Below are 14,405 nucleotides of genomic sequence, written 5' to 3' on the forward strand. Positions count from 1 at the left end.
CTTTGCCTGACAGCCTTTTAATTGCAAATTTATGATAATTTGGAAAAGGGGGGGGAGGGGCTTACATTTTAAGGGAGACTCCAACCCTCCCTGGCAGATACCTGTCTATCTAAACCAAGACACATCATCACTCTGAACATCCCCCTGCTTTCTCCTTCTCCCACCTTATAAACTTATGATGTTGTAAAGTCTGGAATCTGCCTTAGGTCATTCTGGGTCACCTGTCCCAGCTGTGTCTCCTCTCAGCCTCCCATGCACTCCCAAATTCCTTGCCTGTGTGGCAGTATGGACAGCAGAAAAGGCCTTGGCTCTGTGCAAGCCCTGCTCAGCAATAACAAACACATCTCCGTATTATCAACCCCGTGTTCAGCACAAATCCAAACACAGCCCCACACAAGCCACTGTGAAGAAAGTTAACCGTAGCAGCCTAAAGCGGCACAAAGTATACAACCTCTTACACCAAAGACCACTCTGACTTAAGCCGATCTCGATGTATCCCACACTCCGCAGTACAGGGTGGGCTCATGGTGGGCAGTGGGGGACCCAGAGAGGGACAGCATAATGCAGTGCTTATGGAGGAGGGTGGGACCTGCAGGTGGCTAGAGAAGAACTAGTTCTTTTGGAAAAGACCTCCTGCGGCCGTGGAGTCCCATGGAATGACACAGGGACAGGAGATCACGGACAGGAATGGGAAGGGACGGGAACGCGCCCCGCAGCGGCGCGCGGGACGCCACAGCGCATGCGCCCGGCGGAGCGACGGCCACGGCGCGCGTCCCCGCGGCCGCCCCGCCCCGCGCACGCGCAGCGGCGGAGCCGAGGCGGCTTCCGGGCGCCGGCGGGGCCGCCCCGCCCTCTCTGCTGCCGCCGCCATCATGGTACGTGCGGCCGTGCGCCTCTCCGCCGGCCTGGCGGGCCCGCCGCGCTCCCGCCGCTTCCCGCTCGCCGCCCCAGGGCTCCCGCCGGGCCTCCCTGCGCCGGCACCCGCGGCGGCGGCGGGGTGACCGCGCCCGCCTCGCCCGCGCCCGCCTCACCCGCTCTAGGCCGGGGCCGCGCTCCGCGTGGTGTGCGGGCTCGGGCAGGGCCGGGCTCGGAGCGCGGCGGGACCGTGGCTCCTTCGCTCAAGCGTGCGGGTTTCGTGCGGTTCGTGCAGCTTTCCAGGAGCTGAAGGGAACTTAGAGGAAAGATGGGGTAGGACTGTTCACAGGAGCATGTGGTGACGGGGCAGGGGGGAATGGCTTCAAACCGAAAGAGAGTAGGTTTAGATTATATAGTAGGAAAAATGCTTTACTGAGGGGATGTTGAGGCACTGGAACAGGTTGTCCAGAGAAATTGTGGATGCCCCATCCCTGGAAGTGTTAAAGACCTCTTTGGATGGAGCTCTGAGCAGCCTGGTGAAATGGAAGATGTCCCTGCCCACGGCAGGGCGGTCGGGACTTATTGATCTTAAGGGTCTCTGTCCGGCCCAAACTATTCTGTGATTTTTTTGGGGAGCTCTTTTAAAGGTTCTCAGAGCCTTGAATCTGAAAATGGCCTTGGGTGTGTTCTCGCCTAACTCTGTCCATTCCTGCCTGCTCTTCCAGGTGTTCAAGCGCTTCGTGGAGATCGGCAGAGTTGCCTTCATCTCCTTCGGGCCACATGCTGGCAAACTGGTGGCCATCGTGGATGTTATTGACCAAAATAGGGTAAGTTGTGAGTGCTACACCTATATTCCTTCCTTTCTGCCTTAACAGAAACTTGTATGCTAAGGCTGCGTGTATTGATTTCAATAGAAAATTTGTTTTCAAATGAGTAATTGATAAAAGGAAAGGAGTTAACAGCTGTTGTATTTGAAACCTTTAGGAGCACGCTTTTTCCCGCCAGCAAGTGATACATCCCCCTCTTTGCTGTGTTTCCTTGGTGTAGAAGTGGACAAGGGATGTCAGTTGGAGTCTAAAGCTTGTGAATGGAATGGCATTAATGTATGTGTAAAGTGAATATCCGGGCTAGGGGACTCTACCTGTGCACATCTTAGTTTTGTGTGCCTTTTTTTTTTAATTATTTCAGTTTGGTTTTATGTCAGAGGCAGGCCTTTAAAATTCTTTCTGCAAAGCTTGGGTTGTACAGGCAAGACTTAACAGTCTCCACTTTTGTCTGCATAATGTGTGTTTCAGTTTTGGATCAGGGTTGTCAAGATACTGTTCATACGTTTTTAGGGAGCAGCTGTCTAAATCAAATGCAATGGGAAAACTGCTGCAAACCCCCACATTTGTTTCCCTTTTTCAGGCACTGGTGGATGGCCCCTGCAGTGGTGTCAGGAGGCAGGCCATGCCCTTCAAGTGCATGCAGCTGACTGACTTTGTCCTGAAGTTCCCCCACAGGTGAGTTGGCGTTTAGCTTGACCTGCATAAAAAAACCCCCATGCTGTCATTTGATGACTGATCCTTGCTAAGTCTAGAAAGTTCAAACAGTTGTGGATTAACAGTAAAAGTTTGGCATACTGTGATATTGTAGATGAATATATCTAGGTTTTTATTGCCAGTGTTGGCTGATAGTTGCCATTCAGGAGCAAAGGAAGTCTCACAGCAGTCGAGGCATCTCACAGGGTAGTTCTGTGGTGGATTGTGTGGGGGAAAGCAGTGTAAATGCTGCTGCAGCTTTGCTTTTGCTACTGTTTAAGTCACCTTCAGGCATTAAATAGGTTCCCTGCCTACACAACTACACTGGAATTGCAGGAGGGTGGACTTATTCTGTTATTTTCGCTCAGTTAATGTATGACTTTCTGTAATTTAGAATCAAAAAAGGGCAGTAGTTCTGATGCTGAAGCAGTGCTGGAATAGCTGCTAATTTGAACAGTGAGGTGGACTGACGGCAGATCCCAGAGGTCCATGATCAGTGGCACAGGATCTGGTTGGAGGCTTGTCACCTGTGGTGTCCCCCAAGGTTCAGTACTGGTCCCAGTATTGTTTAATTTACTGATCAGGGACTTGGATGAAGGGGCAGATTGCTCAGCAGGTTCATTGATGACACAAATTTGGGAGGAGTGGCTGATACCTCAGGGTGCTGTGCTGCCAGTCAAAAGGATCTCAGCAGGCTGGAGAATTGGGCAGAGAGGAAACTTTGGAAGTTCAGCATGGGGGCAGGTGCAGGGTCCTGCAGCTGGGGAACAATAGTCCCGACCAACTGAACAAACTTGAGGCCAACTTGCTGGAAAGCAGCTCTGCAGAGAAGAGCCTGAGGGTCCTGGGGAACAACAAGCTGTCCCTGAGCCAGCAGCGTCCTTGTGGCCGAGAAGGCCAGTAGTGTCCTGGGGGTATTAGGGAGAGTGCAGCCAGCGGGGCGGGGGAGGTGATCCTGCCTCACCTGGAGTGAGACCACACCTGGAGTGCCGTGTCCAGTTCTGGACTCCTCAGGACAAGAGAGATGTGGATCTCCTGGAGCAGGTGGCCGAGCACTGGAACAGGTTGCCCAGAGAGGTGGTGGAGTCTCCCTCACTGGAGGTACTCCAGAACCCCCTGGACACAATCCTGTGCCATGTGCTCTGGGATGGCCCTGCTTGAGCAGGGAGGTTGGAGCAGGTGACCCCACTGCAGTGCCTTTCAACCTGACCCATTCTGTGATTCTAGCGACGCATTCTGTCAGTTCCAGTGAAGCATTTATTCAACAGAACGTTAATTAGGCCACAGAGATGCATGTGACATTGACGTGAAGTAAGGTGTCTGAAGTAATGCAGTAGAGTCATTTCCCCTTGAATGAAATTTGGGAGGCCAGAATCAGGGAGAACTTTTTTTTTAATAAAGCCTGAGAATGTGATTTTGTGACTGTTCCAATGCAGCGCTCGTCAGAAGTGTGTGCGACTTGCCTGGGAGAAGGAAAATATAAATGAAAAATGGTCAGCGACAAGATGGGCAAAGAAGATTGAAGCCCGAGAAAAGGTAACAGTGTTTCACTGGATGAGGAGTACATGTACTGCTCCTGCTTTGTAAAATTAGGTACAGTTGAAAGGCTGCATGTTTTCAATAGCTAGCTAGGATTAAGGATAGACAAGGCATAGGTTTTTAACTTATCAGCTTAAACTTCTTCTATTTTAACAGTGAATGTGGTTTTGTTCAGTTATTTCTGTAACAGCCTCTTTCCCTGCTCCTCTTTTCCTGCATCCTGGGGTGGTGCAAAGGCCTTAACTTGTGAGCTGCTTTCAGAAGTGCAACTAAAACTCATTTGGAGATGATCAGTTACTTTTGGAATGCTGAGTTTTACTACTTGTACGTATCAGAGTTTCATGACTGATTCCTTTCACACAGAAAGCCAAAATGACTGACTTTGATCGCTACAAGGTGATGAAAGCGAAGAAAATGGTAAGTCTTTGAGTGCTGCTTCTTTATGGGGTTAATGCTTGTAGCTTTCCCTTTAGAGTCACTTAACATATCCAGTGTTAGTAGCCTTACTTTCACATCTGGATTGGGTTATGGGGTGACACCATGGATGTGAACGCCTTGAATTTTCCATGCTTCTTTGTGTGTTACCACTCTTCTGTAATTGGTCAGACTTGAGCTTGTATAATCCATCTTTCAGTCCTCTCAAGTTGCAGCGGAGGAAGGAATTGCCTTGCTGATAAAATCAAACATTCTGGATGGGTTGCTGTTAATATTTCACCCTCTAATGAAAATTATTACACATGAAATATTGAGATGTCTGAGCTACCAGCCAGAATGATAATGTCCACTTGGTAGATTGGAACAGTTTTAGCTGGAATTTGACATTTCAAATATTATGCATGGTAAAGGGTGATAATGAAAAGAGGCAGAATCTGAAAGCTTAGAATTTGAATTAAGGCACAGTATTTGAACTCCTGCTCTTTTCATTCTGATAAAGTGTAAACATTTTTTTTTTTAACAGAGGAACAGAATCATCAAGCATGAAATGAAGAAGCTCCAGAGGCTGGCTTCTAAAAAAGGCAAGAAGCCAGGGAAGCCAGGGAAGCCAGTGAAGGCACCCAAGGGCAAAAAACCAGAGAAGGCACCCAAGGCTAAGAAGCCCGAGAAGGCACCAGCACCGAAGGCACAGAAGGCACAGAAATAAAATGAACTTCTCATTATGTATAACTCTGTGTCCTTGTTCTGATTTTAAAATTACAAACATTTGATTTAAATTGTAATCATACGTTTGTTTTTATTTCTGACCAAGAGCTGTTGTCTGTCTCATTTTTTAATGTCCGTGTGTTGGATTCTAGTATTCCCCAGGAACATGCAGGAATGCTTTTGCCATGCTATGCCCAGTACTCTATACCCAATGCCAGCTGAAATAATAGCATTCCCAGTTATTTGAAGTAGGTCAGATCCTGACATTTAAAACCAGTCAGCTATTGGATTTGGTTGGGAATGTACAAATGTACTTGCACAGTCTTAAGTGTAAAATACATGAAAATAATTACACTAATAGTTCTGTATAAATTCAGGCATATGCTGAAAGGATGTGTTCTGGTTAGAATACAAGAATGTCAGTGTTTGAAAGACTTGACAAATTATTTTCTAAAAAACTTCCAAAATTTTTTAGTAGTGACCTGGAATACTTGGATGCTTCAGATGTCAAACACCATAGTTGCCCTGTAAGCAGTTACAGTAATTTGTGGTGTATTAACAAGATGGAAATGGTTGGCATGTATTTCAGTATGTTTGTTTGCTGTTTGGAAAGTTTAAGGGTAAGATTTTGCGTCAAGACCTGGGATTTAACTCCAATTCCTTAAACTATGCAGCATATAATTTCCACTAAGCAAAACCATCAAGTAAAAAGGACCTAAAAATGAGTTTGTCTGAAACACCAAACAGCTCAATTTAGTCTTTGCATTATAAAATAATGTTTACAAATCTCGGTGTCAGCATCCATGTAATTTCCTGTGTTTCCTCCTGTAGTTTCTTGGCAGGAGATACGTTTTCCTCACATTGAATGGAGAAATCTTTCAAGTCTGAGGTATCTGGTAATTCAAAAGCGAATTACTTTTTCAGTCAAATATAAGTTGGAGGAGGAAATATATATTTTAAAGAATGAAGGTTGTGAGACCTTTATATTTTCATATACATACTCAAATATATGTTGCCAAATACACTGTTAAGCATATTTTAAAAACATGTGCTTTAACTATTTACATGGTTAGTGCGGCTTATTTCAGCCAGCGTTCGGCATACCCAAGCACTGAGAAGTATACAGTGTTGTCTTGAGCTATTTATATACCCTTGGAAATAAGAGTTCAAGCACATGGTTGATAGGGATAAAACTGCTAAGGGGAAAAAAATCAGAAATTGTGCAAAAAAAAGGCATGTTCAAGTGTCTGGAGACCTTGATTTTAAATTGGATTTTGAAGTGATAAAATCCACCTACTCTGAAACTGTTAACTTGAAAGTAACTTTAAAGTTCTGTCAACCTAGAGGTCCTTTAAGGTGAAAGATGTGTCCCTTACAGTTACTGATTTTTTTTATGTACTACTGTTAAGCTTGGTTATATAAGATGGAGGGGAAAAATGGTATAGAAAATAGACGTGCCTTCAATCATGAGCTCAGAAACACTTTTTTCTATGCCACTTACTCATTTTTAAAGGTACTGTCTTCCCCAGAACATCTTTGCCTATGACTGCAATTTATCCAGTGTTTTCATTCCTTCCACTTGGCAGCTGCTGAGGCAGCTGAAACTTTTCCACAGTATAAGGTGTACAGTAATCTTTGGGAGCTGGGATTATCCTGAAGCACTGTGCCACGAGAGTAGGGCAGTAAAGATTTAGGCACTGCTGGGGGGAGAGAGTATTCTGTGCCTTAAAAGAAAGCTGGGCTCTGTAACACCACGCCTGACAAGCAGGACTTCTGTCAAAGTACTGTTTTTTGCAGTTTGGCCAAAAGGAGAAAAGAGCAATAACAGAATATAGTGGAGTTTGGTACCTGCACAGAGCATTTCTGACCTGGTGTTCCATATCGGCAGCATTTGGTGCTCCTTTCAGCATCTCATGAAACCTCTCTGAAACCTGCAGGTCTGTATTGTGGGCAGCGCACCTTCCTTTCAGTCCACGGGCGTTTTCCAGCCCTCTGGGCTGGTTCTTCCTTTTTTGGAAAGCTAGGGGAATTCGAAAAACCTCAGGAGTGCAGTTTATTTCTGAAGGTTACCACACGATGGCAACGTTTGCTCTTCGGAAGGTTCTTCCTAAGGCCAGGCAATTGTGCTGCCTTCCCGTGCAAGGAATGGTGCCAAACAAAAGGGATGGCACAAACGCTTGAGAGCAATAGACGTGCTTAGCCAATTCTTCATTTTGCCTTTATAGTTGACTAGGGTGTACTTTGCTGGACTATGGTTATGCTTCCTAATTTACTTGGTGGAGCTGAGCATACAGAAATGGGGTCTGCTGCTAAGAAAGCTTGAGGTGAAGTCCCTGTGTTTGTTGTCTCGGATCACTTCACAACGAATGTGTAGTGGGCTTGCTGGGGGCAGAGCAGGGCATTTACCCCAGCCCAAAGATCAGCAGATATTTGCTGTACTTCCTGAACTGATACCAGTACTTGGCAAACCCAGTCCTAATCTCTGTGCTGCAAAGCCTGGGAGGCGTGAGCAATTTTAGGAGTAGGACTGGACTCCTTGGCATGATCTGTAGCTAAAAGGTGTAAAATCTGCTATTACCATGAATCAGGCACAGTTCTGGGTCAACTGATTTGCTGGTGATGCATATTTCTTCTTGAAAAATGCTGTATTTGCATGATTTTGGCTCTTGACTAGCATGTCTGTTTGGCATCTGAATGTGTTTCAATTTTTTCATTGAGATGTAATAGACTTGAAAGAGAAATCTCTGCATTTACTGATGGATTTGTGACAAATCTGGTCTAATTTATAGCTCCATTTATTTTGTCTTGCTTCAATTATAGTGCCCCTTAAATATTTCCAGCCCTGTAAGGTTTCTCTGCTTTTCTCCTGTGCACACTGATAAAGTGTCTCTGAAAGCTCCACGTGCCTGCTTTTTATCGAGATGAAGGGGTGCTAATTTCTATTCACAGCATTATTGGTATATAAGTAAGTACAGCTTGCAAGGAAGTGGTAAGTGGAGCAAATTACAGGGATGACAGCGTGGTCTACTCATTTCAGGTCTTCAGCTTTTTGTTATTCCACTCTGTAATTCCAGGGAGACGAAGGGGGGCTGGGTTGGTTTGTTTGGGGGTTTGATTTGGAATTTTTTTATGTTGTCTTGAGCTTGAAGTTGCATATACTATTGTCACAAGTATTGGTACTTTTGAGTTTGTACTGGCATTTCCTTCACTGAAGCAGAAAGATCAGCTTTCACCAGTTTAAACGCGACACCCCTGGTTGTCCTGCAGTCCTTGTCCCTGCCTTGCCACAGGCCCTGTGAATACTGGTGATGTACCCACACCCTTTTCCCTGCATAAGCTTCATTCCTGGGGGCTGTGCAACTTTCAGTTCATGGTGTCCTTAAGTGGGAACGTGGCCCAACCTTCACTTTGTGTAGCTGTCCCTGGATTATACTCTTGTTTTAGATAAACAAGGAGTTGGTCATCTTTTTCTCACCTCCCTTTCAGTGGTGATAAAACTGAGTTGGCTCCAGGTGAACTCTTCACCTTTCTGGCAAACTCTCCACCTCCCCCATAAACTTTCAGACCACTGCATGCATCCAAATTAGAGAAGTCTTCCATCCGCAGTCAGCTATTTGTGCTGGTCACCAACATAAAAATTATGCCATTGCCACCAGCACAGAGCCACTTCCTCCTTCCTAAAAGTGCATTGACCCAGTTCTTGTTACAGAGGAAGTACTTTTTAACATTTCCTTGGTGATCCCTGGTTGGAAGGTATTTTTCAGGATTATTTCGTTCTGGAACTGTTCCTCACCATAGTGAGGAGAGACCCTGACCTGTTCATCACAGCCTTCAGCAGAGCCGAGCTCTTCCCTTGCATCTGCTTTGGGCTGCTGGGGGAGCCATGGGTGGTGTTTTGGAGCTCTGTGTCCTGATAAAGGTTTATGTGGCAGGATCTTATTAGGAAGCTCTGATGAAGATGAGAGATACTTCAAAAAAGTCATGGTGTGCATATTTAAATAGCATGAAAGAACATTATTTTTGAGATCTGCTGGAGCTTTACCTGAGGACGCACAGTGGGAGAGCACAACATCTGAATATTTTCCACAATAACTCACCAGTCAAGACTTTTTATAGCCACTGTTTGAGCCTTCTATTTACAAAAGAAGGGGCCATTGCTAGCTGTGTAATTGCCACAGTCAGGTGCTGTGTAAAAATGTTCTAAAGAAGAGATGGAAAACAGGCTTGAGGGCTTTTTCTTTCTTCCTTCTCTTCCTCCCTGGAATCCATGAATAACTTTACAGGGAGGGGCTTCTTTCTTGCTTATCTTTTATTACTATTGCTTGTCTCATTCACATTGCACTTGTGAGTCTTAGCTCATCCTGGAAGTCTCTGTGGATAATGCAAAAAAAAAAAAAAAAAAAAAAAAAATCAGAGTTCACGGCATAATGAAATAAATTAAGTCTGACTAGCTGAAAGTGGCATCATTTTTGCTTGCTTAAAGCATTTTTCAAGGTCCAGGGAGAGGCTGACAAGCTGCTGCTGCTGGTGATGCATGCAGATCCTCATCCCAGATGTGAACAGGCATCCTCAACTCCTAGACACCCTGAAAGTGACCTTGGAAGGAAGGATGTTCATACTGGATATGCCAGCTCTCTGCTGGGATTGCAGCAGGTCTAGAGTGGGAGGCAGAGTTGCATTTAAATGTCAACGCAGGCAATTGTGCCACAGGACAATTATTCCAACAGGAAACTGAAAAGCATCCACACAGTCCGTACTGCAAAATAATTTCTAGCATCCTGTAGAAAATTTGAGATTGTTGTCAGGAGAAAGTCCCCATGCCGTGCCACAGGATGAGAGTGCTCAGGGTCACAGGCACTGCCAAACAGCCTTGGGTGGTCACTGCTCAGACAGGAAATTCGGTGTCTTCATGGTCCTTGGAAGGAGAACATGCCCAGCAAGCTAGACCCTGACAATCTGACCTTTCTTTCTGGCCACTCTGCTCAAAACTGGAGAAATTCGGCTCCAGGGCTAATGCTTTGTCCCACTAGCAGCTGATACAAAGCCATCCCTGGGGACATGGACATGAGGAATTCTCCATGCTCTTCAGTTCCCTCCTTTCTTGTATGCTGCTCTACTGGGAGCGACAAAGGTTCACTGCCCACTCCTCCTGTCTGAAAGTTCCAAGAACCTAATCCTCTGATGATTAGAAACTTTCTAATTGTCAACCTAAATTTATTCATGACCGATTTATAACCAGGAGGCTCCACTTCTTGCTTCTGTAACTGCAGGGCTGTCAGGAAAGATTCATGAGCCCATATGTTGGTCAGACCCTATTTTCTGCAGCCACAATTCAAAGCTCTCAGATTAAATACTGCCTGATTGCTCCATGTATTAGTGCATACGCTTTCCCCCGTCCTGGTATCACAGTGACAGAGGACTTTCCCTGGTGCAGAGGTATGTGCACAGCCCATAGTGTCTTTGTGGTCCCAACTCAAGCATATGCCAAGAACTCCTTCTAGGAAAAGAAACAGATTGCTTCTGTCCATGCATCAGTCTGTGTTCATTTCCCCCTTGTTTCTGTGTGATCCTGCAGGTTAGAGCTGGAGGTTTGCTGAGGAAAATGAGGTATACTCTGAGGAAAATGAAGCCATATGCTAGTTTGATGTCCCCTGGTCTCAGGACACTGGCGCACAGCAAACCCAGGAGAGCAGGCTCTGCCCCCAGGATCTGGCCTGTTCACATGCAGAGGTAGGGATTGACCTCTGGCAGGTCTTGGAGAGCCACAGTCATACTTTGTGGGGAGGCTGGGCATGCAGCACCAGCAGTTGCTAACATGAATCTCAGGCAGCAATGCTCTGTGCTCCCACCTGGCATTGCTGTGCTCCCTTTCAGGCTTTCTGAAAGCTGCCTGCAGATTTAAGCCATGCAGGGAGCTCTGGATGGTGCAGGAGAACTGAGGGATGAGCTGAGCTGCTCCTTGCAGAGCCCCACCACACCTTCTTTTCTTTCCCCAGGCACCTCCAGAGTAAGATGATCTTGAACAACTCTTGCTCAGGAGGCCAAGGGTTCCATCCCACTGGGTTCCATTGTTCCCAGCAGCTGGTATAACACCTTGAACTTCAACACTGACTTTCTACCTGTATTTCACCAAGTCATGCAACTCTCTGAACCCCTAATACTAAATCTTAGCCTCTCTAAGCCCACGTAACTTGTGCACTAATTTAGCAACTCTTCAGGAAATTTTTCTGTGGTGATACAGAACTTCCAGTGACTTTTTCCTGACCACCTTCCATAAGTGTGGTAGCATTGATGCCTTAAGTTTTAGCTTTCATATTATCCAGATTCTGTACTGCATTAGTACATAACTCTGAATTTCATATAAAGTGTTAGCAAGTTCTCTTCACAGAGTAGTTAGACAAAACAATCCTTTTCCAGCCTAAGAACCAAGGACACCATTGCAGCTTCAGGCCCAAAAAGTGTTAACAACAGCAAACTGAGGAGAGCAAATTGGGAGGATGGGACTTCATAACCTGAAGCTGTAACTAGACGATTAAACCCAATATGTAAACGGACCAAAACTTATAAAAGTGTGAAAATGTGTGACCCATCATCCATCTTGGGTGCAGCCTCAGCCAGGCTCTTGTACTGCCCAAGGTGTATTATTTGAAGGTCTTTTTAATAAGTACCTACTACTTTATTCCTTTTACACTGTTCTAGGTAGCCTCTCAAGGCATCAGCACAAGTGGGTGGCAAAGGCAAAGCCTTTGTTAAGAAAAAGCGAGAAGCTGTGAGTGTAAGGATTGCCAGCTAACATGGTTTCATGGTCAGTCACGCTCTTCACCTTCCCGAGGAGAGCACGGCATCTGTGCTGGCAGGGCACATCTGCCTTTGGGTGTCTCCAAAGCAACAGACACAGCACCGTACACCCTTTTTATTTTGCAAGCAGTATAATTTACAGGGACTGCTTTACATATTGGATGAGAAACTGTCTCAACAATCAACAGATCTCAAAATAAGACATCAGTGCTAAAGCTTTTGTATGCAGTGGGGTGGAATTGTTCTTCATCCAACATCCCGTATTTTCAAACAGTGATCAAGTTAAGGATACACAGACACACACGCATTTATTTGCTAGTGAAGATCACAGATGGTGCAGGATTAGTGGGATACTAAATAACAGAGATCTGAATCTCTTGATTTACATGGTGACAGTCCAAAAAAACCCGGTGTTTCAGATTCATTGGAGTGCTGAGGTTTGTATCTAGAAAGGAGAAAGAGAGAGGAAGAAAAGGCTTAAAAAAGGGGGAGCCCTGCCTTGGGAAGGACTGACTGAAGAGGACAGAGGAGCCTGGGGTGAAATACAGGTAGAAAGTCAGTGCTGAAGTTCAAGTTGTTATACTAGCTGTTGGGAGTAATGGAACCCAGTGGGATGGAACCCTGTTGGGGCACCCAGGTTGTGCCACCTGGAAAGTTCACCCTCTCCCATGGACTTGGGATGCCACAACATGGCTGGACTGTCAGTGACTGTTTTCACATGGGGCTGAAGTTCAATTTTTTCCATAAGCTGTTGGTGGATGGAGGCTGAGAGCCTTCGAGATGCAGAGTGGTCAGCTTTTCTTGGAGGAGCAGGCTAGGAAAAAGTTTCTTTTCTAATAACACAGCAATTGTCTTGGACACAGAACAGAGGTAATAATTTTTTTTTTTCTGGTTGAACATGGGAGATCTTTAAAAATAGCCCTTAGAAATTAAAAAATGAAAAGAGAACCCTAACTCATTTGACTCAGCTCATGTTCTGTAAAAACAATACTGTGTTCTGACAAGCGATTCAGGGTTTGTAGCGTTTATCTAAAATGTTAAATTGGAGGAATGAGTAATCACCTCTGAAGGACTTAATAACTCTTTGTCCCTTTCTCCATATGCTTGTGCTTGAGTCATGACAACAAGGAGGATACAATAGGTATTTGTGGGAAGTATAAAGTCTGTGCACTGAGGGAACGTGTGGTTCTCCACAGATGTTATTGTTTTCTCTGGCATCTTAAACACTGCTTATAAAGGATTACTCTCCCTTCAGGATGTGACCTCTCTGCCTTTTGTCTTGAGTCAGACAAATGGTGACAAAGGCACCCCAGCAGCATTAATTTACTCTAATTGCTGCACTGGGGGTGTGCAGCTTCTTCAGCATATTTATGAAAATTCAGTGCATTCCATAAATGACTTGGGTGGGCTTATTTCCATGTGAACAATGAGGAAAACCTGAGATGCACGAGTCGTTCCCACACAGTGAACTGAAAGAAATCACCCACATCCAGGTTTTTCTCTGAGTAAGGGACTCTTGCTTCTCCCCTGTAGAGATACTGATTGGGGAAGTGGGGCATGGGGTCACGTCATGCTTTGAAACCAGATGCAAAACTCAGTTTTGCACCTTACCTGCTTCTTAGCATCTTATGTGTCCCGGTGCCAGACCCAGTCTGAGCCCAAATCTCTCTTCATTATGCTTGATCCCTATAGCCTTAATTTCCCATCTCTTTCACACTTCCTGCAAAAAAAGGGTGAAGTACCAGGGTTTCCTCTACAGTTCCTTAGTAAAGCACTAAGACCCATTACCAACAGATACAGGAAATAGTGGAGTGGGAAGGGAAGAGAAATTTGAAGGCTTTCTGAATAGCTTGTTTTTAATCAGTGCTTGATAGGTATGATTTATCTGGACAGGGTTTGCGTATCAGAAATTCATTCAAGCTTATAATTATCTTGGCAGATGTGAAAAGTCATATTCATAGCCCCTCAAACCCATTAGAGCCTCACACTTTTCTGAAAGGAAGAAAAAACCCTTCAGCTTTACTTTCTGAGAGGCAGAATAACTTTCCTTGACAGCTCTTGAAATCCGTCCCCTTTCCACTGCCTGTCATTAGTTCCCAAGAGAGAAATGAATGCAGGTCCACTGGGACAGAAAAGGAAAGAAAGAAGTATTTCTGGGAAAGAAGAAGAAAAAAAAATTAGCCTGTTTTCATCCCTCTGCAGCAGGCATTTCTTTATGAGGACAAGCAAGTGGAAAGGCAAGTCAGTCTCTATGAAATGGAGTCAGGGTTATACCAGAAGATTTTGCCAGTGCCTACAGTCATTTGAGGGAGCACAGAGATGCTGCTGTGGGTGCAGCAGCACCCACGGCCTTCTTTGCTCTCCATTGGTTTCCTGGGATTTTGGCCTGCTTAGAGAACCTTAGGGAAAGGTCTCAGCTCTCCTGTTTCAAAGTACTTGCTCCTGGCTAAGCTGGTGGTCAGAGGATAGAGAAGAAAAAAAGACAGAAGAGAAGTGGTTTCCACTGTTCACATATTCACTGATCTTCCAGGATGCAGTAGCAGGGATGCTACT

The 14,405-nt window shown here is 45.3% G+C and overlaps 1 protein-coding gene across 1 annotated transcript; it reads left to right on the forward strand.

The window, feature by feature from the left end:
* Positions 1–818: 818 nt before the first annotated feature.
* On the forward strand, positions 819–5,159 carry RPL14 (ribosomal protein L14). The gene is made up of 6 exons (XM_066193780.1): positions 819–875; positions 1,581–1,682; positions 2,263–2,357; positions 3,812–3,911; positions 4,278–4,331; positions 4,873–5,159. Exons 1-6 carry the CDS (start codon positions 873–875, stop codon positions 5,053–5,055), a joined length of 537 nt encoding a protein of 178 aa, XP_066049877.1. The 5' UTR covers positions 819–872; the 3' UTR covers positions 5,056–5,159.
* Positions 5,160–14,405: the final 9,246 nt, after the last annotated feature.

The sequence above is a fragment of the Chamaea fasciata genome, unplaced genomic scaffold, assembly GCF_029207755.1.
Source record: "Chamaea fasciata isolate MVZ Bird 193981 ecotype frontalis unplaced genomic scaffold, bChaFas1.0.hap1 SCAF_1, whole genome shotgun sequence".
Lineage (NCBI taxonomy): Eukaryota > Metazoa > Chordata > Aves > Passeriformes > Sylviidae > Chamaea > Chamaea fasciata.

Bases quoted from the DNA above. Each gene is read 5' to 3' on its own strand.
- RPL14 (XM_066193780.1), top strand. The intron at 1,683-2,262 runs GTAAGTTGTGAG...TCCCTTTTTCAG, and splicing joins ATGTTATTGACCAAAATAGG to GCACTGGTGGATGGCCCCTG. The intron at 4,332-4,872 runs GTAAGTCTTTGA...TTTTTTTAACAG, and splicing joins TGATGAAAGCGAAGAAAATG to AGGAACAGAATCATCAAGCA.